At 34.7% G+C, this 25,463-nt stretch overlaps 4 protein-coding genes across 5 annotated transcripts; 2 read left to right on the plus strand and 2 right to left on the minus strand.

Annotated features, from left to right (window-relative positions):
- Positions 1–5,096: 5,096 nt before the first annotated feature.
- LOC109121381 (heavy metal-associated isoprenylated plant protein 41-like) lies at positions 5,097–8,601 on the minus strand. Its single transcript, XM_002263360.5, has 4 exons — positions 8,439–8,601; positions 8,103–8,298; positions 7,180–7,378; positions 5,097–6,064 (listed from the first exon to the last, which is right to left on the minus strand). Exons 1-4 carry the CDS (start codon positions 8,553–8,555, stop codon positions 5,356–5,358), a joined length of 1,221 nt encoding a protein of 406 aa, XP_002263396.4. The 5' UTR covers positions 8,556–8,601; the 3' UTR covers positions 5,097–5,355.
- A 3,013-nt stretch (positions 8,602–11,614) lies between these two features.
- On the plus strand, positions 11,615–13,711 carry LOC104877676 (uncharacterized). Its single transcript, XM_010646447.2, has one exon. The coding sequence runs from the start codon at positions 11,615–11,617 to the stop codon at positions 13,709–13,711; it is 2,097 nt and encodes a 698-aa protein (XP_010644749.2).
- Positions 13,712–18,833: 5,122 nt separating this feature from the next.
- On the minus strand, positions 18,834–22,035 carry LOC104877640 (uncharacterized). 2 transcript variants are annotated; one of them, XM_010646375.3, is made up of 4 exons: positions 21,688–22,035; positions 19,801–21,067; positions 19,398–19,596; positions 18,834–19,287 (listed from the first exon to the last, which is right to left on the minus strand). In XM_010646375.3, the coding sequence occupies exons 2-4, from the start codon at positions 21,017–21,019 to the stop codon at positions 18,984–18,986; spliced, it is 1,722 nt and encodes a 573-aa protein (XP_010644677.1). In that variant the 5' UTR covers positions 21,020–21,067; positions 21,688–22,035; the 3' UTR covers positions 18,834–18,983. The 2 variants fall into 2 exon arrangements, with proteins under 2 accessions (XP_010644677.1, XP_019072888.1); XM_019217343.2 differs by having other exon boundaries at positions 19,801–21,429; positions 21,688–22,005.
- A 1,690-nt stretch (positions 22,036–23,725) lies between these two features.
- LOC100249744 (uncharacterized protein At1g08160) lies at positions 23,726–24,724 on the plus strand. Its single transcript, XM_059735186.1, has one exon. The coding sequence runs from the start codon at positions 23,816–23,818 to the stop codon at positions 24,563–24,565; it is 750 nt and encodes a 249-aa protein (XP_059591169.1). The 5' UTR covers positions 23,726–23,815; the 3' UTR covers positions 24,566–24,724.
- Positions 24,725–25,463: the final 739 nt, after the last annotated feature.

Raw genomic sequence — 25,463 nt, forward strand, 5'->3', positions numbered from 1 at the left:
ATTTTCTTTGAGTGTCGCATGACTCCCCTCTAGATGAGGGATTCGAAGTAGAAGGAAAAATTATTGACAAGGATGTTTTAATCAGTAGCTATGGCTTCTCACCCAGAAATATAGAATTGATTTTCCAAGTGCTTGTGAATGCAAGGATATGTCCTTCCATGTAATACCCCAACCCAAGATTTTGTTAGCTTTGTAAAGTACGAAGAATAACTATTTTATGTTTTTTATTTTTTGTCTGGGCTTATTAATAATTCCCTGATTGGGCTTTTAATTCATGACTGAAAATTTTGGGCCAAAACTTCCAAAGGTTAGTCTCCAACGTTTCAAATTGGGATGGCAACTTTATCCAAATCTTGTCCAGTTTATTTATACCCATTTTCATCCGATCCATACCTAAAAATAAAATAAAATAAAATAATCGCCCAAAATTTAAAAAAAATAAATGGGACAAGGTAATATTAGGAAATTTTCATATTTGCCCCATTTGATTTTTTTTTTTTATTTTGAAAATTTTAAATTATATTAAAAATAAATATAATTTATAAAAAAATAAATATTATAACTTTTTATTATTCATTTTATGAAAAGTATAAGAATTTATTTATATATGCTAAAAAGACGTGAAAATGAAAAAATAAAATAACTTTTTATTTAATATTATGTATAATAATTGGGACAAGACAAAACTTGGGTTTTAAAAAAAAATTATTGAACTCATTTCAAATTCATCACTTTAAAGGAGGGGTATCCCAAAAACGTCTTATTGTCATCCCTAGATCCAAATCCTATATATCATGTCAGTTTCCTAATTATTACTATAGTGGACAACAAAAAAAAAAAAAAACCAAAGAGAAGGAATGAGTGTTAGATTTCTTAATCCATTATCACCCAAAACACAAAACAGGATATATGTATATCAAGCATTCAAAAAAAAACATTTCTTTATCTTTTTATCTTTGGATAGAGATCCAACCTGAATCCATTTTGACGTTTTGATGAAGACGGTATGAATCTTCTAAGACTGATGGAGGGCACCACCTCTGGATTCTCTCAGGCAATGGGAGCGGGAGAGAGAGCGGTTAAGTTCTTTTCAAAAGATGTGATTGTGCCAAAAGACACAAGTCAAAGCCCTTTTATACCCTCCTGCCTTAGGGACCATACCCATTGGTTATTGGGCCTCACGGGCCTTAGGCACATCATCTAAAGCTCGTGATGGCATTGGGCTCTACACATTAGGTGGCCCATACTCAAGATTAAATCAAAAATTGCATGTTAAAAGATAGCCTTATCCTGGACAATGTTTAATATATTGTCGGTCCACATTTATTCTATCAATGAGAAGTTGCACAACTAATGTGGTTGAGAAAGTTAGACAAAGTAGATTAGATGGTGATCGATTTGACTCACATAGCAGGTCTCTCATCTATTGTAGATTTTTTAATCATTTTTCTTTTCTTTTAAGTGAAAGATTAGTAATTAGAGGGTTGGAGTTCACTTATTTCTTCTAAATTTTATGGTTTTGGCTCAAAGACTAATGAAAGATTTGAAGGTTCTAGGGATTTCCATGAAGATCAAGTAGAATACCTATCAAATTGATGACAAGAATTGCATTATGAATCTAAAATTATTTGACTAATTAAAAAAAATAGAGAGAAAATATTTTGAAGCAAAAAAGTAAGAAATGAATCTAAATTAGTAGTATATATGAATATCGAGTGGTTGACAAATAAGCTACAAATTATGGTAATAAGAAAACACTAGTGTCATAAAAATATGCAACTTATGAATCTAGGCATTGTTAAAAAGATAGTTGAAAAATATAGTTTTGAGTGTTAGAGAAAAAAAAAATAAAGACTAAATAAATTTGTTCAATATTATATCTACATATGGATGTAGGGTTAGCATTACTAGTTTTATATATGCTTTCCAATTTGTTTTCTATATTACATATTGCCAAATTACTCTACTATTTGTATCTTTGGCTCTAAAGCTTATGCAACACCTATGGCCTCTAGAATCGTGCTCTTTATTAATTAAAGGCCGCACTCCTCTCTCGAACCCTACTCCATATATAAATCTTGTTGGGTTTTATAGTATTGCACCATTACATGCCTTCACATTTCTTTTAATGTTGATAATTTATGTCAATTCATTCCTACTCTAACTCACATTCACTTTTAGATAGTTAAATGACTTCTTTGGTATCATAAGGGGGTTGTTTATTTCATGATCTTACCCTTCATGTAGCCGGTTTTTTGGATCTTTTGTTCATTTTGATACATGCTAGGATGGTTGCTCGAAGAATCGTTGGAGTACAAAGGCTATTGTGCTTTCTTTGGAAATAGTTTTGCCTCTTGATATGCTAGCAAACAGAAGGCGGTCTCTCAATCTAGTATTGCTTTTGAATAACATAGTTGCATTTGAATACTATGTCATTTGCAAATACTACCTAAACATTGGTTTGAATTCAATTCATGTTTTATAAGTGAAGGTTCCCTTATTCCATACACCTTTTATATTGTGTGATAATTTAAGTTCAACCTATTTGGTTATGAACCCTGTTTCACATTCTTATATCAAATATGCGGATATTGACTTCCCCTTATGCATAATCGAGTACTTCAACAAATCATTAGATGTCAAGTTCGTGTCTTTTGCTCATCCATTGGTAGATGCTATAACTAAGCCTCTACCTACTCAAATTCTTAGGTCTTTATCCCAAGCTCTTAGTTCTTCCACGACCTTGAGCTTGTAAGGAATGTCAGAATATAGGTCAACTAGCTCAACATTCTTTTTATCTTGTTATAATGAAAATTATAGAATCTTGTTGGAGTAAGTTATGTAATAACCAAAAGTGGTAATAACAGGGAATGAGCTCTTTGAAAGAGGGCATCCAAAGAAGGAAAAATACCCTCATGTTCTTTTAGCATATGAGTATGTAGATTGCACATAATATTATATATAGATATGAAGTTATAATTATATATATAAAAGAAAAGGAGTACAAGTGCATAGGGATGGCAATGGGGTGGTTTGGGATAGGTCATCTTATCTTAATCTCTTCCCGTTTATTCAAAATAATTTTGATTTTTGTCCCAATTAAAAAATTAAACGGAATGGGTGGTGGTATAAATTAGGACGATGTGAGACAGGACAAGACAATATTTGAAACCACCTTGAACCTATTTTGGGTTTTTAAAAATTTCAAACCTATCAATAACCTATTTATTTAAATTTCAAACTCGCCCCATTAAAGGCAAGGAAGAGTAGCTACCCGAAAAAATCCATCCATTGTCATCCCTACAAGTGCATATTAAATAAATTAATGTGGTGGCTCTAATGGAGACATGCTTAGAATATGATATAATGGGAGTATGAGTATATATGAAAAACATAGAAGAATATAGAACGTATGAATAAATGTAACTTTTGAGTGTGAGATCATAACAAATTGGGTGCAGCATATACAAATATATTGCTTTAAGAATTCTGGTGGGCTGAATGTTTTGGTATAGGAATTATTGGAGAGAATATGGAATGCAAAAATATGAAATATTTTGGATAAATGAAAACTCACTTGTTGATACAAAATCTGGGTTAAGAGGATATACAAAAATATAAGCATGGTTGGTGGTTGTAGAATTCCAAATTGAAGTGCAGCACCTTAATATTTTTGGACAAGAGGTATAAATAGGAGTCATACCTAGAACATAGTGTAAATATACAGTGTCAAGTAGTAAATAATCTTAAATATATATACTATATTTGATTATATGTTAAAAAAAAATAAAAAATTCTCATATTTAGTTTCATCATAGAAAATACGGAAAAAATATCAAATATAATTAAAATTAATTAAAATTTTAAATATTTTAAAATTATTTCATATTTACATAGAAAGAGAAAATGAATGAAACGCGTTTGAATTAATATATTAAAATGAATTAATGATTTTAAATTTATTTTTTATTTTTCTTCATTATTTTTCTTTTATTTTACTTTTCCTCTATTTTTTCTCTCTCGTGTTTTCCCTTCAATTTTCCATAAACCAAACATAGCTATAATATTATAATAGCTTTGTTTTAAAATAAACATTCAATTTGAATTTCCTAATATAACCTAATGGGAATTTAATTTATTTTACTATTTTGCATTAATTTATGAAATATCTATTTTTCTGTCCAAATTTAGAAAAAATTTGTTTGTATTTTTGTAAATTTTGTACATGAAATTTATTCATTCAATTACACTAAAATTTATAAGACACTACACATCCTTATCTGTAGCATAAATTTTTCTTTCCATTTTCACTGTGTTCTTAACAGGCTATGTTCAGACCCAACAAATCCACTCATGGTTCTTCCTTGCCAAAATGCTCCATGCATGAACACAATCCCTCCATTCGAGTCAGGTCTCTGATGTGTTTGTGCCCCATGGTTGTCGTACCATAAGCATATATTCATTTCTGAGAACGAAGCAAGCAACCAAACGGACCCCAGGATACTTCAGTTTGAGATTTTGACTGGGATTTTTTGGAAGATTATCCCTGATTTGAATTTTCATGGCTCAAAACATTCCCTAGATTACTCAGCCTCCATTAACACTCATTTCTCAATGAAAGCAAAATGCTGAAGTTTACCAACCCAGGTTCAAACTTAGTACACTTGTCATATGATGCAGGACTGAGCTAATTCAAAACTGTTCATCTAATGTGGCAATCCTAAAGTCATATTGCTTCCTTCCAGCATTACAGAACAAAACTCAAAAGGTAAAAGCTAAGCAAAACTCATTCTGTGTCGTATCATGCTGAACTTAGGAACTAAAATATCTATGGTTAAACACCTGGAAAGTAATAATTCCATGGTTCCCTAGAATGGGATCAGTCCAAGTCTCAGGAATTTGAAAAACATTTTATGTGCCAGCATGAAAATAAAATTTAGGCCCAAAGATCCCTGACCAAGTTATCTTGGCCTTCACAACCCTCTCCCAGCACATTATCAAGGGTATCTACTTTGTTTCCTGATGGATATTTAGACCAGCTTTCGCTAAAATGGTTTTGGGGATCAAGCAGAAAGTACAAAATAGATTGTATGCCATTCTAAATAGAATGCATGTCACACCAGGACTGCAATTTGATCATGAAAATTGACAGAGATCATCTCACCTGAAAGTATGAATTTCTATAAAATTTACAATAATTCCTGCTCTCCTGCACACAAGTGTACTGAGACAAAAACCAAAAACAAAAAGAGTATAGTTTTCACCTATAGAACAACACCGGTGCTTAACTTGTATTCACTAGCAAACAAGGCAAAAGGTGCTCACTTCTCAGAAACATGTTCTATTTCTCCTTCTTTACAAGTAATGATCAGGACCCAATAACATCCTTTGTAGGAATGCTGATCTCAACCTGCTCAAATGTTGAAGCTCTTGCAGAAGGTTTATGTAACCAGTCAAGGTTCTTCCTGGACCTTCAGCCATATATCTTTCAAAGCCAAGCCTAAGTGCTTCATGAACAGTATAGCCCACATCGTAACCAGTTCTTCCAAATGTTTCCACAGCATGATTGAAGTATCCATCAAAGATCCGAGAACATTCATTGCTGACAGAGATTGTTAAAGGTAACCCCATATGCCTTGGGATGCCATTCATATTTGCTAAAATATTTCTTCCAGGACCTCTGTAATCAGATGAACCTGGCCACTGCTGCATTTGCATTAGATTAATTTGCTGAGATCCTCGGTGATTTAAATCAGAGTGGCACACGATTCTGGACATTTTCATAGCAGTGGGGGAGAATCTGAATTTGAAAGTACTGCAAGCTCCCAAACGGAAGGGCTCATCACATCTTGAACCAGCTCCTCTCTTATTGTTATAGCCTGGGTAGTCCTCTTTCTTAAAATCAACACACTCAAACAGCACCAGAGAGTTTTGAGAAGCAAGTTCCTCAAGATTCCAGTGGGAAAATGGAGCTGTGGTTTTGTGATTTACATGAATTTCACCATTGGCTCTTAGCATGCCACTTGCATTCCTGAAGAAACCATGCACAAGATCCCTATGCATACTGTAGCATAAGATGGGATGACAACATAAGTACAATCCACACAGAATTAATAAAGAAATCAGCCATTCTATAAAAGCCTTAGGTACAACTAGATTGAACCATTTGAAATCAGCAGAAAACAATGCATCAAAGATACTCATATTCCTTTTGATTTTTTTTTTTGGTTGTCAGACACACAGGTAAAAAAATATTATCAGATGATGATGTCTATAATTAATTTACCTGTGATAATGAAATTTTTCTTCTACATATTTGTATCTTTGATATATATTCTACCACTTCAAAAGAGAAACCCAGCACTCCCATCATTTGGAAGCAAAGGCATGATATTTCTGGTGCACCTGTATAGCAGTTAATCTTGTTTTAAGGTTGTAAGTTAGATGCCTAGCATCTGAGCTGAAGACCAGCACATGGGCCAATGCCCATGGTACATGATAGTAACAACTAGAATTCTTAAAAATACTATGAAGACAATAACTGATTCAGTTACATGTAGGGTTCCAAATACCCCCCAGTTCTATCCTTTGCTGCCCTGGCTTTTGTGATGGAGACTTTGTCCATCAACATGTAGAAGCTGAAATTATAACATAATCTCATTATGGAGGCATTGGAAACCTACACATGACCATGTAGATGTGATTCATTTGCCAATACGATGAATCATACTGCACTTGTGCAGACTCATGGCTATATACTGCAGAAATAGGTAAACATATGACCACAGAATGTGTGTTATGCATCTTCACCACTTTGATAAAGTGGTCAAAATTTCCCCTTATGAGGACTTGAATGGGATCATCAAATGCGTGCTCCAAACCCACGGCTAGCTACCTTGATGGGCATCACCATCTGAACCAATTGAACAAACACACAGTTCTGTGCATAGACAAAAAGGGCATGAAATGTAAATGAACTCACAAACACAAATAAAACATAGGAGAAAAGTAACATTGACCATGACGAGCAACTACAATGTATGGAAGATTTTGCTGTGAAATTCAAGCTACATATCATATCCATAATAACAATACGTTTTCTTCGTACAGAGAGAAGGTAGTTTTGAGGAATTATGAAATTTCCATCACATAGATAAGAAATAAAAGTTGAGGCCTTACTTAATCATAAGCCTGTTGTCTTCCGTTCCATGGAAGCCTGCATGAGGAAAGTTATATATAATGCGGTCGAATTTCCGCATCTTGAGATCAGTATGAAGCTTCATCTTGGTTGCATCCACTCCAAATAAAAGAGATGCTCCCAGCTTCTCTAAAGCTTCCAAATTTGATTTTGCTTTCTTGTACATCTTTATCAGAACATCTAGTTTAAGATTGTGTCAGAAAACAAGTTGTCCAAAAAATAGCATTCCTCATAAAACAGAGAGACTACAACTTAATTTAAAAATTTGTATATTGAACTCAACAAAGACTAAACCTCAACTAAACAAATGAAACATTGGCAAATGTGATAACTCCCCAAATATTGAATATAACAACCTTCAAATTCTTAATTTGCATATCCTGTACCCAAAATGAAAATGACATTTCAATTTCAGAGCATCATAGAAGTCAGAACCCTTGTCAATTTTGATATTTGGAAAGTACAATAACACTGGGGAATTCTTGTCCAACAGGAGGATTTGGAAAAACATAAACCCATAAAAAAACTCACACAATGTTAAAAAATATTTTGTTGATAATAAAATAAAAGCTCTTCAAATTCCACCTCTTGACTCTCCCCAGTTGCTTTCATTTCAAAATAGTCCTTCATCTCCAAACCCAGATGTTTGGTTCTCAGAAACTGAGAAAGAAAAATAACACAAAAGCAAGTTTCACTTATATTCCAAGGTTGACCATTTCTTCAACCCATATTTCTGGCATGCTTCTTTCTCTTCCAGTCATGACAACCAAATAAAGAAAATAATTCCCCTTCTACTGTTTCCCAAAAGTATACAGGGCTAAGGACTACAAGATTAGAGTATAGTACACAAGTAACGAGTTGATTCCAATACATATAAAATACAAGAAAAGGGAAAGAGAGAGACCGTATGGGTCGAGAGAAGAAGCAACGATGTTGGAAGCAGAAGCAAAAGAGTGAGCCAAACACAGAGAGAAAGAGAAGTCTCCTTCACCAACCAAGAGAATTTGATGAAACGAGGAATAATGCATCAACCGTTTCTCTTGTTCTTCCACACCCACTTCATCTTTCACCATTTCCTCCCCGACAGCCATTGACGCTTTCTACAGTTACAGAACCAGAGAGACTCATTGAGAGAGAAAGGTAGTGAAAGTTTGGCCGTGTTTAAAGGGCTTATTTGAAAAACAGAGATTATTTTCAAATAGAAATATTTGGGCTGAATTTACCGAGATGCCACTGTTACCTGGATGCTGCAAGCATTGGGATTGTCTCGTTTGTGAGCGATGGAGCTTGGGAGGGGCATTTTGGGAATGGAAGATGCATGGCATGGTCGCCCATTAATGGTGGCCTGCCCTAACATTGGGGAGTTCAAGCGTCCCTTAAGCTCGGCTCATATGGCTTCTGACGATGCAGATTTAAAAGGGCAGGGGGAATTACTTTCCTTTTTGGGTTTTTTTTTTTTTGGGAAAGTATGGTATGTAATTACATAAAATTAATTAGTATAAAATAATCTTTAGAATTGTGAATCTAACTGTTCCATAATTTTATAAAATAACCAATTTTTTTTATATAAATATTTTTATTATTTCACGTATTCACTCCTAGATTTTTTTTTTCTTAAATTATTTTTATAAGAAAATAGTGAGGATGTTTTTATCAAAAAAGGAGACCAAAAATTGATGAAAGGTTATTTAATAATTGTTTTTAAAAATTTTTTTAAAAATGATTTTTAAGAACAGTTTTTAAAAACTGTTTTCTAATTTTGTAAAATAAAATTTTGTTTAAAAATTTAAAATATTTTTAATTTATTTTTAATATTTTTAAATATGTTTTAAAAATAACTTTTATGTCTAGTGTTTTACTTTTAATCATTCTATATATTTGTATAATTATATTTTAAAATAATTCTCCGAAAACAAGTGAAAACATAAAAAAATAAATAAAATTTATTATCCGAAAATACCATATTTTTTATTTTTAAAAACAGAAAATAAAAAACAATTTTTTATTATCAAATACATTTTCCTATTTTTTTGTTCTAGATAACAAAAAACTATTCTCCAAAACAGTTATCAAATTGGCTCTTAAATTTCTAACGTTGAGTGTTCAGTAACTCTTTTAATCAAATAATCCAAATATATAAATGCTTTTAATTGAAATAAGAAAAACAAATTATGAATTATTAAGTGTAAAAAATAAAAATTATTTGTTCACATGTGTGAAACGTGTCTCGGGAAAAATTTTGCAAAATAGGGATAATTTGTTGTATAAGTGATCAAGGAAGCAATTTAATGAGATTGGTCTAGAATACATAACCAATGCACTGCGGGTAAGTTCATTTTTCAAGCCACATGTCCTACGTATTCGTACAATTTAGTGGCATCTACTGAAAGAAATTGTTAGTTTTGTGGACTTAATAATCGTACGCTAAGAGACGCCAAGGAGAAATTCATGCGAAATGTGACATTATTGAGCTCTGCTATGAACCCAATGGACAGGACTGTTAAACAGAGGAAGATCAAAGGCTACAAATGGTCGGCCAAGGGAGGAGTTCGAGCCTTAAGAGGGCTATTTTTAGCACATTAGCTATGGGAGGTATGGCTTGGGCATGTGTGGAGACAACTTGCATCCACATGGCCTGAGGCATGTAGTAGAGGTATGTCGAAACTCAAGCATGGTGTTGGGCTTAGAAAACATACTTGTCATAGAGGCTGTAACTTCCAACGACATGCATAGGTCATAATTTGGCGCAAGTGCAAACAACATTGTCAAGACATGTTGCTTAACTAGAGGCATGGGGTGCGACAATGGCGCCCCGTGGTGGCAAACTCACATGGACTTGACATAGTAAGTGTTGGATGTTGGTGTGTCTATGATAGGCGGTGAGTGGTACTAGAAGCACATAATATTATGGGAAAACTGATCAAAAGGGACAAAAATCCCTCAATATTGTAAAACTAACCCCCCACTTTTAATAGCCTCCAAAATGACCCGATCTGGACAAAAATACCCCTCAGCTACATCAACTCCTTTTTCCCTCTCATTCTAATTTTATTTCCCTCCATTCACCTCTTTTTTATTATTTCTTCCACTTTCTCCTTTTTTTCATTTTCTCCTGTTATTCCGTTTCTCCCTTTTCAGTGCATTTCTTCAAGTCTCACACAGTTTCTCTTCAAATTTCTTCAACTTAAAGCGCTTTAAGTTGTGGTTGGATAAACAGTGTACGTTTATTTTTATTTTTCCATATTTTTTTCTTTCATGTTTTATTTATTGAATATTTTCAAACATTTAATGAGATGTAGTAAATATTTAAATAAGTTTGAAATTGTTATAATTTTTTTAATATCATTTACAACTATGAAAAAATGGATTAAAAAAAGGAAACAATCAACTTAAAAAGTGTAATGTGGAGAAACATTGTTTATATGGAAAAATCAAATGATGGTAAGTAATAAAACTTATGGAATTTTATGATGGTTTTGGTATTATTTGCATATTTTTTCTTTATATAGATGTAAATATGTGTTAATAAGGTTTTGATATAATATATAAAGTTATCTTTTTTAGTTATATATCAAAACCTTACGGATATTAAGTTGAACTTAACGTAAGTTAAGATTGTATATAGTTATTTTATAGTAACATTATATTATTGTTATTTTATTTAATTATAGTCAATTTGAGTTGAATCATTTGCAAATTACCCTTGACATTAAATGAATTACAACATAACCAATCTTTTAGTAAATAAATATATTTTTATTGTTTAAAATAGCTTAGAGTTACAATGTCTGAATTTATTTAATAACTATATACATTGTATTTCTATAGCATTATTGGTATTATTTGAGGTAGTAAAGATGATTAATAATGTTATTTATTTGTTGTTTATTAAAAAAATAAATATGTGTAATGAAATAATATGTATTTAATAATGAATGAGTTTTTTAAAATTAATACCTACTTATTGGTGCTAATGCTATGATGTAACTAAAAAATATTCTAATATTGTTTTTTGATGCCACTAATTGAATTATTTTGTTATTTCAGTGGTTGATGAAGTATGGATAATGCTTTTATATGAAGGAGAATGGGTACGAGATGGAAATGTTTTCTATTTTGAAGGAAGTAAAGGTAAAGGCATTGAGATCCCGAAAGCTATATCATATAAAGAGTTATTAGGGGTTGTCCATCATATTCTGAAGCTAGATCTAACAAATTGTTTTCTTTCAATGAAGTATGTATTCAATTCCAACATACCCACAAGTCCTATACAACTAACTGATGATGGGGATGTGAAATTCTTTATTGGTTTAAATTGTACAAAAGGTAAGCTGCCTGTTCCATTGTGCATCACAGTTGAAAAGAGAATTGATAATCACAATCAGAAATCAATTTGCAATTCTTATTTTGAATGTCATGTCTTCTGAGATTGATAAAGAATTGAATGGGGACTCAATGTTGATGCAAAAAAGTAGACACATTCATTGTGATTCAGTTGAAACTCTTACTGTTGATGGTGAAAATGGACTAAGATTTCAAAATGAGTCACTTGAAGGGTATAAAGTTCATGATTGGAACATGAATGAGACTGCAACTAATGAGGAGGATTATAGGATGAATACTAACCCTACTAATGATAAGCAAGTGACCCAAATTGGCTCATTCAGAATTGGTTCAACTCAGAGTGCAGAAATCTTGACCATGATTGATACAAATGATGGTTTCATACATGACAATCCCATTATAATCGAAGATGTAGCAAATGAAAGACAAAACATGATGCAACAACCTATAGTTAGTGAAATTAGTGATGACCATTTAGAAGAGCACCAAATATACTCAAGTAAGAAAGAATTACAAAAGAAGTTGTATATGATGGCTCTGAAAAGGAAGTTTGAGTTCAAAACAACTAAATCCACTACTAAGTTATTGCTTGTTGAATGTTTTGATAAAGAATGCAAGTGGCGAGTTCGTGCTACCAAGTTGGGGATTTCCAATATGTTTCAAATAATGAAATTCTATTCAACACACACTTGTCGGTTAGATATGATGCCTCGTGACAATCGACATGCAAGTAGTTGGTTGATTGGTGAGAGTATAAAAGAAACATATCAAGGGGTTGGTTGTGAATTTCGACCAAAAGACATTGTAGCAGACATTCAAAAGCAGTATGCCGTTCAAATAAGTTATGATAAGGCGTGGAGAGCCAAAGAACTTACTCTAGGTTCTATTAGGGGATCACCTGAGGAGTCTTATAACACTTTACCATCCTATTGCTATGTTTTAGAGCAAAAAAATACTGGTACCATTACTGATATAGTTACTGATTGTGATAATCAATTCAAATACTTTTTTATGTCGATTGGTGCATCTCTTGCTAGGTTTCACACATCAATAAGGCCTGTGATTGCAGTTGATGGGATATTTTTGAAAGCAAAGTACTTCGGGACTTTATTTATTGCAGCGTGTAAAGATGGCAACAATCAGATATACCTTTTAGCCTTTGGGATTAGTGATTTAGAAAATGATGCCTCATGGGAGTGGTTTTTACAAAAACTGCATGATGCACTTGGACACATTGATGATTTGTTTGTGATATCAGATCGACATGGTAGCATTGAGAAAGCAATACATAAAGTATTTCCCCATGCGAGGCATGGTGTTTACACTTATCACGTTGGACAAAATTTGAAGACAAAGTTCAAGAATCCTGCAATTCATAAGTTGTTCCATGATGTTGCCTATGCTTATCGTGTTTTAGAGTTTAATTTTATATTTGGGCAACTAGAGATGATTGACCCAAGAGCAGCAAGATATTTTATGGATATAGGTGTTGATCGATGGACACGTTCATATTCTACCGAAAAAAGATATAATATCATGACGACAGGGATCGTTGAAAGCCTTAATGTTGTGTTGAAAAATGCTAGAGATCTTCTGGTTTTGAAATTGGTTGAAGAATTGAGAAACTTACTTCAAAAATGGTTTGTGACTCGTCAACAACAAGCAATGTCAATGTCAACTGAACTTACCATGTGGGCTGATGGAGAACTTCATTCGAGGTATAATATGTCAGCAACATATCTAGTGGAACCTATCAACTCCAAGGAGTGTAATGTTAACTATGCTGGCATTAGTGCTCAAGTGAATTTAGACACTCGTTCATGCACATGTCGACAATTTGATCTTGATCATATTCCATGTGCACATGCTATTGCTGCTTGTAGATTTTATAACATTTCATGTTACACTTTGTGCTCCAAGTATTTTACTACTATAGCATTGTTATCTTCATATTCAGAGTGTATTTATCCAACTGGAAATGAAATAGATTGGGTAGTACCTAATCATATTCGTGACAAAGTTGTGTTACCACCTAAAACGAGACGTCCAATAGGAAGACCAAAGAAAGTAAGAATTCCTTCTGGTGGAGAAGGCAAGCGCACATCTCGTTGTAGTCGATGTGGTCAATATGGGCATAATTGGAAAACATGCAAACGACCAATCCCTTGATATCATGATAGCTTTGGCACTCTATGAACTTACATGGAATGAAAATTGTAATAGTGAGCTTTTTTGTTTTTTTGGTACCCATGTGAACGGAAATGTAAGTTACTTTTTTGTATTAGGTGATAGAATAAGGACATAGATGAATATTGTAATAATGATCCCCTTTTTTTGCATACCCATAGAAATGGAGATATTTGTTACTTTTGTACATATATGTTATGATGAGTTATGTATAAAGTATGAATGAAAATTACATGTTTATTATCAAACTATGGACTCAACTATTCTCACGTTTATTGATAAGGAACTTGACAATAGTTAAGTTCAGGTTTTGTCTAAAGACTGTAGACTTAACTACCTTCAAGTTTGTACATAAAACAACTTGATAATGATTAAGTTCAGGTTTTGTCTAAAGACTGTTGACTTAACTGCCTTCAAGTTGGTACATAAAACAACTTGACAATAGTTAAGTTCAGGTTTTGTCTGAAGACTGTGGACTTAACTACCTTTAAGTTTGTTCATAAAATAACTTGACAATAGTTAAGTTCAAGTTAAAATGGCAAACTGTAAACACAACTTCCTATGAGTCTATAGAAGATCAACTTGATACCTGTTAAGTCCAGATTAAATATGTTATTCTGGAATAGATTTCGACTTAATATCTGTCAAGTTTGTTCACAGTTAACTTGATAGTAGTTAAGTTCAGGTGTTCTATTAAGACTGTGGACTTAACTACCTTCAAGTTTGTACACATAACAACTTGACAACATTCAAGTTTAGTTTAAAAAGTCAATTGTATACATAACTATTGAACAACATTCATCAAAATATCCAAGTAGATATATCAACCTGTCCAACTACATTTATCAAAATGTCTAACTACATATATGAAGCTATCCAATTACATATAACAAACCATCCAACTACATTATCAAAATGTGAAATATCAACATGAATTCATTACATAGGCAAGTATTTCATATAAAATAACTTTGCTGCCATCTTTTCCCGAAACCAGTCCATTCGAGCACTTGTTAATGACTTCAATGGATGGTTGTGCATTAAGTATTCAACATATTTGATAACAAACATGCCACAATCACCACTGCATGGTACACAAATAATCAATGTTAGGGCTATTATTAAGGATTAAGTGTATAAGTTATGAAAGTAAATTGAAGATCACTTACTCATTTTCCTGTTAAGGAATATCTTGCAGCCGTTCAATTTCCCATTCATGGTAGTTAACTTTTGTGTCACCATGAAACCCATAATATGCTATTGCATTCAATATATGCGGCAACAATTTGGCTAATGGTTTAATGGCAACTTGCAATCTTGCATTATTATTGATGCTCATCAATGAGTCATATACATATATAATCCTTCGATGAAGGTGGACAACTCCTAATACCTAGTGACTAGCCCGAACATTGATGGGGACATACACAATGTCAACATCAGGCCATTTGACAGAATAAAGAGGCTGCAAACCATTGGCATAATCAATAAGAATGTCATTCTCTGGTAATTTGAATTGGTTCCATTTCTTGCCATGCTTAATCCATCTTCAAATTTTTTTTTTCTTATTTTTTTTTCTTTTTCTTTTCCTCTCCTAAAGAAAGAAAAACTTTCTCCAACTCATCATTACGCACCTTGTTTTCTCCTTTAAAGTATGTGTCCCTTATTCGTAATGATTTTTTATCACAGTTTGTAATATGACCAAAACTCAAGCCCGTAATCTCTTCTTTACGAAATCTTAAGCCCTTTAACTTTAATAAAATCCATATTTCATTGTCTTTTTTGGTTTCACATTGATGAGCAATTTGGGCTGAAAATCTAAGTTTGGGAAGGAGTAAAAAATGACCAAAACATGATTTTCTAAACATCTCCAATTGTGGTTCAATCAATTTCTTCTTAATATTTTCAATGGCAACCAAGTGAGACAAACATGCAATTTTTCCAGGAAAGTACTCCTCTTTAGGTATTTTAGATATAAAAGATAGGAGAGGAGGAGGAATGTCAATCTGCAAGATAATAACAAATTGGAAAAATATCAATATAAATTGGGCAAAATTATATTACCAAACTTATCCAACTATGTTAAATCCATCATTTCGTATTACTTCTTAACATAGACTTTATTTTCCTATTATTTAAGGATGTCATGTCAAATGCTAATATTCTAAAGATATTATTTTACTAATGCAATTGAAGCTATTATATTTTACTAAGTTGCAGCTACAAAAAATTGGAGACATTATTCTAGTGTTTATTGAAATTTGAAACAAAACCAAACCATTTTGAAATTGCCACCTGTTGACAATGAACTTGATAGCAGTTAAGTTCAGTTTTTTCTTAACATATATATATAAATCAAAATTCTAAATATTTGGATAAAATAATTTCACAAAAATTATATTCAAATACGTTATAAATTCATAACAAATAACTTCATTACACAAAATTTCAAAACCTTTTGATGGTAAACTTGATAGTAATTAAGTTTAGTTTTTTCTAATCATTCAAATATTGCTTTAAACCTTGGACTATAACCTCACTGAGAAAATTTTCAACAATTAGATTATCAATTCATGAAAAATAAATTCATAAAAAAAGGATAATCGATTAAAAATGATAAAATTTTAAAAAAAAATCAAAATTTCAAGTAGAAAATTAATGCTTACTGAATCAGTTGATTTCTTCTCATTTTCTGATGACAATGACGAGGTTTCAAACCTGTCTTTCTTTCACTTCTTTTTTTTCCCAAAATTTTATACCTCTTCTGTTTCGTATTTTTCATCACCGAATTTTTTTTCTTTCTCCATTTTCATGAACTAAATCAACACACAATATCAGAAAGATGAAAAATAGGGTTTGATTGAAAAAAAAAAAAAAAAGAACCAAAATAAGACACTTAGGGTTTCTTCTCAATTCATAGATGAAGATTCATATGTACAGTTCGAAAAACTAAAATCAAAGAATGAAACAATGAAACTTACTTTCTGTTTTTTCTTTGTGTTGTGTTGTCTTTTTGTTCTCTTGCAATAAACGAAAAAATCCTTCGTGATTTATTTCTCGCAAGTTAACAGATGGAACAAATGAGTTTACAGGGTAAGGAAGAGACACGACACAAGGGAAAATTGGAGTTGGAGGGAAAATGGGCTAAAAAGATAGCTGAGGGGGTATTTTTGTCAGAATTGGGTCATTTTTGAGACTTAAATAAGTGAGGGGTTAGTTTTGCAATATTGAGGGATTTTTGTCCCTTTTAATCGGTTATCCCTAATATTATCAAGACACGTTGCATAACTAGTGTTGAATGTTGGCGTGTGTGTGTGCGTATGCGCGTGCGTTTTGGGCGAGGAGGGTTGGGGTTGTGGTCTCACTTAGGACAACCTAAGGGTGTGGGCTATGGCATGACGCTAGCTCACCCAAGGTGCTTTAGGCCTCTCCATTGATAAGTGTAGGGCACCACACCTTTAGAACTTACATACACCCAAGTGCCCAATGGTTTAAGCAAGGTATAGCTGCATGAAGAAAGCCTGAGCAAAGCATGACAAATGTTAGATGTGGGTTGTATGGCTGCGACAAGTTGGATTAATGTAGGCAACTTGATGCATGGGCTACATGTGAACAATTCTACATACATGAGCCATGGGCGTGACCGAGATCATGCGACCCTCCAAAATGTGGTGAAAGACTCTAATTCTAAGCAACAGTGAACTTAGTAAGGCGTACTTGGGCATACGAGTACAAGACATCTGGGTTGGTTGGCTAAAACACACAGGTTCAAGGAAGGGAAACATGCAGAGACACGAGGTTTGTTGGTTTAGGCACAAGACAAAGTCTAGCGAGTAACATCCGGGAGATATAGCCACTCCTAATCTACGAATATGGGGTTGCGTCTAGGAACGACAATGGGGTGAGTTTTTTTAAGTACCCCCCTTTAATGAGATAAGTTTAAAATTTAAGGGCTTAAGATTTTTTTTTTAAATCCAAGACGGGTTCAAGGTGAGTTCGTCTCACCCCATCCAGCCCCACCTTGATCATATATAAAATTAATTTAATTTAATTTTAATTTTTTATTTTAATATATATAATAATAATGATAATAAAATATTTTTCAATAAAATAAGTTATAAAAAACTATAATATTTTAATTATTTATTTTTAAAAAGAGTTAAACAGGATGAGATAAGGTGAGTATGGAAAATTTGTATACTCGTCCCGTCCCACCCCACCCCATTTATTTTTTTTTAATGGGACAAATATGTGAATTATTTTGAATAAATGAGACAGATGGGTTGGGATGAAAGCGATCCGTCCCGAACCCGCCATATTGCTATCCCTAGTTGTGTTGTAGAAATGCATAAATACATCATCTGAAACAAGGACAAAGTGTTTGGGACACCTGATAACACCTCAAGAGAAGTTGCAAGCCTTAAGAAACTACTAAGATAGGTGAAAGAGCTTGGGTTGGATCTCTAATACATGGGTAGTTATTGAGATTTTTTGGCTACCTATTAATACCATATTGTACAGGTAAAAGATAAAATGTTTCCATTGACTTAAAACTCGTTTGATAATAATTCTAAGAAGCGATTGTAATCTTCTAGTACTTAAATTTTTTTATTTTTCAAGTGTTAGAAGAGATAAAAAATACTTTATAAAATCACTATCAAACAGACACTTTGAGTTCGTTTAACAATTATTCTAAAAAATGTTTATAGTTTAAAAAGTATTTTTTTTTAAATAATAATAAAATGTTTAACAAAATTTAGGAAACATTTTTAGAAATCTGAAAAATCACTTTGTAGTATTGAAAAATTAGTTGTAGTGTTATTTAGAGAAATACGTGATGAATTATTCTTTTACAAACACTATCAAAGAAAACATTTGTACTAAAAACAATTCAAGTAGAAACTATGCCAACTAAGAAGCTTTGATTTTTTTTGTGTTGGGCACGGAATTATACAAGTTGAGCTGCTTGTATACTTCGTGTGTTGGTTGCATCGGTGTGGGCTTGCTAGGTCGATCTTCACAACATCACACAAAAAAAGAATCTTGTGACAGCTAGCACTATGATGCTTAGGATAGTAAGCATCATAAGAGAGTTGCCCTGCCATCACCAGAATTCACCCTTTTTCCTTTTCTACATAAAAACCTTTGCATCTTAAAAGATTACATCTATAGATCACACCCACACATGTTCATTCCACACCAACGTTCATTGTATTAATTACAAAAACAAAGTTTCAAACTCCTCCCACTTGGATCATTTCATAAATCTGTAGCTAGGCTTCTCAGTCGTTTTTTTATGCCCAAATTTGTAAGTTTTGCTAGGGCTGCAGTTGAAGTTACTGTCACCCCCAAAGCCATACTTGGTGCGGTACCCTGGGTAGTCCCTAAAATTAAAGGGCACTTCTTCTATAAGTCTTAGCCCAACTCTTGAGGCTAGAAATTCCAAATTCCACTCATAAAAGAAGCCATTGCTTTTGTGAGTAATGTGGATTTCTCCATCTATGTGAATCAACTTCTTTGCATTTTCTAAAAACTGTTGTACCAGCATCCGATGTCGCCTGCAAGAATTAACAATGATATAGAAGGAAAATTTTCATGTAAGAATTGGGAATGCAGGCTATACATAAATTCAATCCATAGGAGCTTTTCAAAGAAAGAATCTACCAACCAGATCTCATCCTCCCTGGGTTCATCGGGAAAAAATCCAGCGAGTGGGAAGTTGTAAACAACTCGATCAAAACGCATGCATTTGAATGGGAAAACGTTTGCCATTTTGGTGGCATCAACATCATGCATGACCTTAGCTCCCAAGCTCCGGAGTTTATCGATGTTGGACAAGGCAAGCCTATAGTTTGTGCTCAAAAACTCTGAAAATTGCAGCTGATGGTCATCAGTTAAGGTCATCAGTTAAGGTCATAAGACAAACCCCAAATGGGTGCTGGGGCACATGCGAATCAAGGTTTACTCAGGACTAGAATGAGAAAATACCCAAATCAATCAAAATCATGGCATTCATGAGAAACACTCAAAGAAGATTACCAACTTATATTTCAGGATTTCTTATTTGTTACCTATAGAATTAAGAGAAGTAGCGGTTATGTTTGTAGCAGAAGCAAAAGCCACAGCCAAAGACGCAGAGAATGAAAAGTCCCCTTCACCCACCAGCAATATTTTGTACTCACTGCTGTAGTGCTTTATCCATCTTACTCTAAGTTTTCCTTCCTCTAGGTCTTCTTCTTCACAGCTGCTGTAGTCCCACCAATTTTTTCCTACCACTCCTCTGGTTCGTTCTTCTTTTTCTTCAATTATGTTGTACTGGTGGAGCCGTGCAGAAACTTGCTTCTCATCACCTACAACTTGGACTTTAAATTTTGCAGGAATTGTCAGATCCAATGCATCATCAGACCTGGAATTGCTGCGTGGGTCCAAGCTCAGTGGAAAACCCAGAGAGTTTAGCTGCGATGCACCATTGATGCCTGAGTTGCTGCTTGGGACAGAGCTCAGTGGAAGAGTCACTGGATTTGGCTGGAAATGAGATGCACCACTCACGCTAGAGTGGCTGCAGGAGCTAGAGAGTAGTGAAGGATGAGTCTGTATCTTTGGCTGAGCATGAGAAGTACCACTTGGCCTGGATAGGCCACACGAGTTGGAGCTGAGTGGCTGAGGAGTCTGCACTGGTTTTGGGTAAAAATGGGTTGTGCTGGATTGGCTGCATGAGCTAGAACTTAGCTGTTGGTGAGTCTCTAGTTTTGGCTGGACAGGGGATGATACAGTCGTGCTGGAGAGGCCACATGAGCTCAAGTTGAGTGGCTGATGAGTCTGCACTGGTTTTGGGTAAAAATGGGTTGTGCTGGATTGGCTGCATGAGCTAGAACTCAGTTGCTGGCGAGTTTCTAGTTTTGGCTGGACAGGGGATGACACAGTCGCGATAGAGAAGCCACATGAGCTCGAGTTGAGTTGATGATGAGTCTGTAGTGTTGTCTGAAGACGTGATGCACCACTTGTTTTGGAGTAGGTGAATGAGCTTGGCTGAAGACGTGATGCACCACTTGTTTGGAAGTGGGTGAATGGGCTAGAGCTAGAGTTAGAGCTAGAGCTCAGTGGAGGCGGAGGATGAGTCCGTAGATTTGTCTGCAATGCGTAGTCCCTACATGATCCTAAGCTTGGTGGAGAAGTAATTAGATTCCCCAATCTTGGTGGAGCAATCAGGGGTAGTTTTTCACTTGGCTTCTTTTTGTCATTTCTTTCACCCCTCAACCAACCAAAAATAATGGAGAGAATTTGACCCATTGAATCACCCTTTCTTCTTCTTCTTCTTCTTCTTCTTCTTCAAGGAACCTGTAAACATGGAGATGTCCCTTGGCATGAAAACCATGCGGACGTGCATTGCAATGTCAATGGACTTGACACAGGTCCCACCAACATTGCATTAAATTTTCCTTCTCAGACAAGATAGATAAGGATACCTTTGCCACTTACCGATGAGAAATATAAGGAGATATTACCCAAAATGACTAAGTATGAGTTCAAACCTGTAAAGTCTACAAAGCCTATTATATCAGTGTAGCCTGCTTGACTACTCCACTTCCCAAGCCTTTCTCCTCCGTTTTGAATTTTGATCCCATAAATGTCTACTTTCAAGTGATGTAGGGTTGTGTGAGTCTTTCTCTACTATCTCAGACGGAGACATTTATGGGGGGCTTTTCAAATCAATATGATTCAAATGCAAAATTCAAATTAGAATGCAAAGGGATCTATTTTGCCAACAAATGAACCAAAAAGCATCTTCACAGTCAAATCTACAACTACTAAACATCTTTTTCCCTGTAAACCTAGTAGAATTTTGATCCAAACAGTATCATTAGCTATAGAAGAACAGGGCTTCTGCATTCACCCCCATCTAAGTTCAACATTTTGGCAGAATGACAGAAAGGGTAAAAGGGCACCAATATCAATACCATGCATGCAGATGAGCTTGTGAGCTTCGTTGAGCGCAGAGATCCAAGCTGCCAAATCAGAGTTTTCCCACCAAAGTTCGGACGAGATCAAACACTACTGATTCTTGGATTGCAGGAAATCCATCGGTGTGGAGTGTGTGAGATGAGAGTTTGTGCTGAGAATGAAAGGGGGAGCAATATCAGAAGGTAAAGAAGTTTCCGATCATTCGTACATAAGAAGACTTGGGTGGACTTGGCCATTTTTTAATTGGCAAATATGGTACGTGGAGGCACTCCATTTGGATTAATAAAGTGATAAAAGAAAAAAAAAAAAAAAGGAAGATAAGTCCATTTCACCAAAGAATTTGAAACCCAAAGCAATGAAAGTAATTAAAAATTGATTGATGATGATGATGATGGCTGACCAAACAGCATCTGGTAACCAACGCATGATCATTTCATCACAGCCCTTCGTTTAGTTTGGACTCTTTGATGATCACACCCTCCGACCCCACCAATCATAAAATTCAGTGAAATGGGAGTGTATAAAGCAAAATAAGATATACTAAAATTATTTTAATTGAGGATTCTAATTAAACTCAAAAACCTTTCAAAACAAAAACAAGCTTTTTTGTCATAACTTATATTCAGTAGAAACTGACAGTCCAACAACCAAGAACCATCACATAAAAGCCAAATGCTTTATCATTTGCAATGAACCCCACGATCCATCATTTGAGAAATGAAGGAAATGGAGCTTAAATCTATCCTATCCCAACAAGAGTGGAATATAGTGGTACTACCAAAGGCCTTAAAATTTACATGGGCGAGCGTGGATCTGTACCCTCCAAAGTTAAATGGTACCACCTCCACTAGGCTCAGGCCATTTACAAGGATTTCAGCCCCCTCACTGCTGAGTTTCTTTACATTCTAAAAGAATAAAAGCAATAGCTTCTCATGGGTACTGCATAAAATAAAAGAAAATAGCTATGATGTTAATGTTCATACTTCCTCATTAATTCACTTGACATATAACCCCATTCATGTCACTAGTTTTCCTTGTTGAAGCACAGAATAATTAAGCTTGAAAGGCGGATAATGCCTGCTGAACAGAAATTTCCTCGTCCTTAACTGTACTTGAGAATAAAGGGGGGTGGCAGAACCAAAGGCCCTGCACAAACACAAGAAGAGAGCTCCGCCTTGCTAACTAGTAGTAACTCTCCTGTTTCAATTTGTTTTTTGAGTACCATTTCAGCTTTCCTCTTCAAAGAATACTTAATGGTTAAGAAGTTGGAATATGGAGTCCCAAAACGATAGATAAGTTTGAATGCACTTTTTCTTTTTGGCTGAGACGAAGTCACCAGACCCATTGCAACCCTCAGCCCTAAGAATACTAGCGTCACAAACTGGGGATGACCAATGGTTACTTTGAGTAAAGAAGAGCTTTTGTGTGGACCTCACATGATATGGCCACCAACATTAAGATTTAATGTAAATCCAACTAGGATTCAGCCATCTATTATGCTAATAACATCACTCGCACCACCCAAAAAGGAAAAGTCTACTATAGGAAGAAGGAAAAGAATGCTGAGAGCAAATTTCTGTCCTAATGATTGTTGGCCTGATCTCAACACGCCACTTTGCAGAGATCTTTAGTTTTGCCATCTGGTCACCATAACATAAATTATGTTATCTTAATCCATAACGCCCAACTTTTTTCAAGTACTTTCTTAGTGGGTAAGCATCAATAAACCACATAAAACACTGGTATCACAGACCATGACCAGTGTGGTTAAACATACGACCACCCATCAAAACTCCAAGAAACCAAAAAAGAGTCTGAGCCCTTTGTCAAGCTGTTCCTTTTGGAATTTCTCAGATACCACTGCAATTTCAAAAGCAAAAACATTCAAACCCTACCCATCATTCCACTTATACATCCTTTTTCAGTTCTCAAAAAACAACATATTGGTCCCACTGCCACTTAATTAAAAGCTTCTTTTACCCTTTTACTTTAACCCATTATATCAGTTTACTAAAAGAGACCATCTCCATCTTCATCTCCTTCCTCATTACCTGCTTCAGAGGTTTTTCTTCATAAAACTTCTAAAAAAGCTTGCACTCTCACCCCCAACCCCAGAAGCAAACCATGTCAACTCCTCCACACCAAATTATCATCTCACCCCAACCCCATAAGCAAGCCATGTCAACTCCTCCACACCAAATTATCATATCAAAACAAGCCATGAATCAGCATACTCCAGCACCAAATACACCAGATCCAGGAACCAGAATAGTGACAAAGCAAGCAACACTCCTACGGCAACCTCGCCGAACCAACCCAATGGTATGGTGTTGTGCAATCCTATGTCTAATATTCAGCCTTATTCTCATCTTCTTTGGAATTGCTACTTTGATCATCTTCCTCGTTATTAAACCAAAAACCCCTTTGTTTGACATCCCTGGCGTAAGCCTCAGCAGCGTCTACTTTGACTCACCAGAGTACTTCAATGGTGACTTTACCTTCCTTGCAAATTTCTCAAACCCAAATCGAAAAATCAATGTAAGATTTGAGTATGTGTACATAGAGCTCTACTTTTTTGATAGGCTAATAGGAACTCAAACTCTTGAGCCTTTCACTCAGAGACGAAGAGAAACAAGGTTGGAATCAGTTCATTTTATATCAAGCTTGGTTTCCTTGCCCCCAAATCTGGGGTTGGAGCTCCGAAGGCAGGTGCAGATCAACAAGGTTACATATAACATAAAAGGAACTTTTAGAGTGAGAGCTAATCTGGGATTGACGCACTTCTCTTACTGGTTGCATGGAAGATGCCAGTTAGACATGACCGGGCCACCAACAGGAGTTCTAGTCACCCGAAGTTGCAGAACAAAGAGATGACAAGTGCAGAATGTTTTTTTTTTTTTTTCTTTTAACTTTACCTTTTTCATTTTCCTCTTCCATTTGGATTCAGATCTAAATGGAAACTGTAATGTATAGAGGATGGTGAGCTGATATGATCTATAAAATGAATACAACGGAATTCTTTTGTGGTTGAAATGATCTAAGCCAAGATTGTCGTTGAAATCCCAGATTCAACAATCTAAGCCAACAATCTTGACAGGGCTACAGGGCTGAGTCACAATTGAATCAAATGACATCAACTACCTGATATGGGATTAGAGGGGAAAATGTAGGAAGAAGCACAGAAGAAGGAATCTGACAAACTCATTTTGATGAGTTAGAATATCACTCACCAGTCAACAGACAAGGAATCTGACAAAAAATTTTATTTCTTTGCTTATTGGTCATCTTAGTTGTATGAATTTCAAATCTTTGAGCATTCAAAGAAGCTATTCCAATTTTTCAAAAGAGTATTTAGGATCTCTAGAGGGATCAACATAGATTCCCAAGTTGATTTCCCTGTCTACTTTTTATTTCTTATACATAATGCAGTGATGGCGTATTCAACATTCCACTATTTTTATTTATTTAAACCAGACTTCATTTTGGGCATGGTAGATCATGGATCTCCTGAGAAAGTAGAAAACGGATTAGTAGGGATGTGCTCAAGATGAGAGCAAGGGGATACAACACTTGTGAAGAATCTGAAGATATATAGGAAAACCTGTTCCTAGAATCTATTCATGCCATTCTCCAAGCTGTGAACATCCAAATGAAGCTGTCCCACCTAATACCAAGCTACACATGGGTGCATCATAGGCCTACCTGAAGAATCTATCCAATGAAAGAATAATGATAATAATAATCATAATCTTGGCATACCTAAAGAATTGCA

Source organism: Vitis vinifera, chromosome 19, assembly GCF_030704535.1.
Source record: "Vitis vinifera cultivar Pinot Noir 40024 chromosome 19, ASM3070453v1".
In the NCBI taxonomy this organism is placed as follows: domain Eukaryota; kingdom Viridiplantae; phylum Streptophyta; class Magnoliopsida; order Vitales; family Vitaceae; genus Vitis; species Vitis vinifera.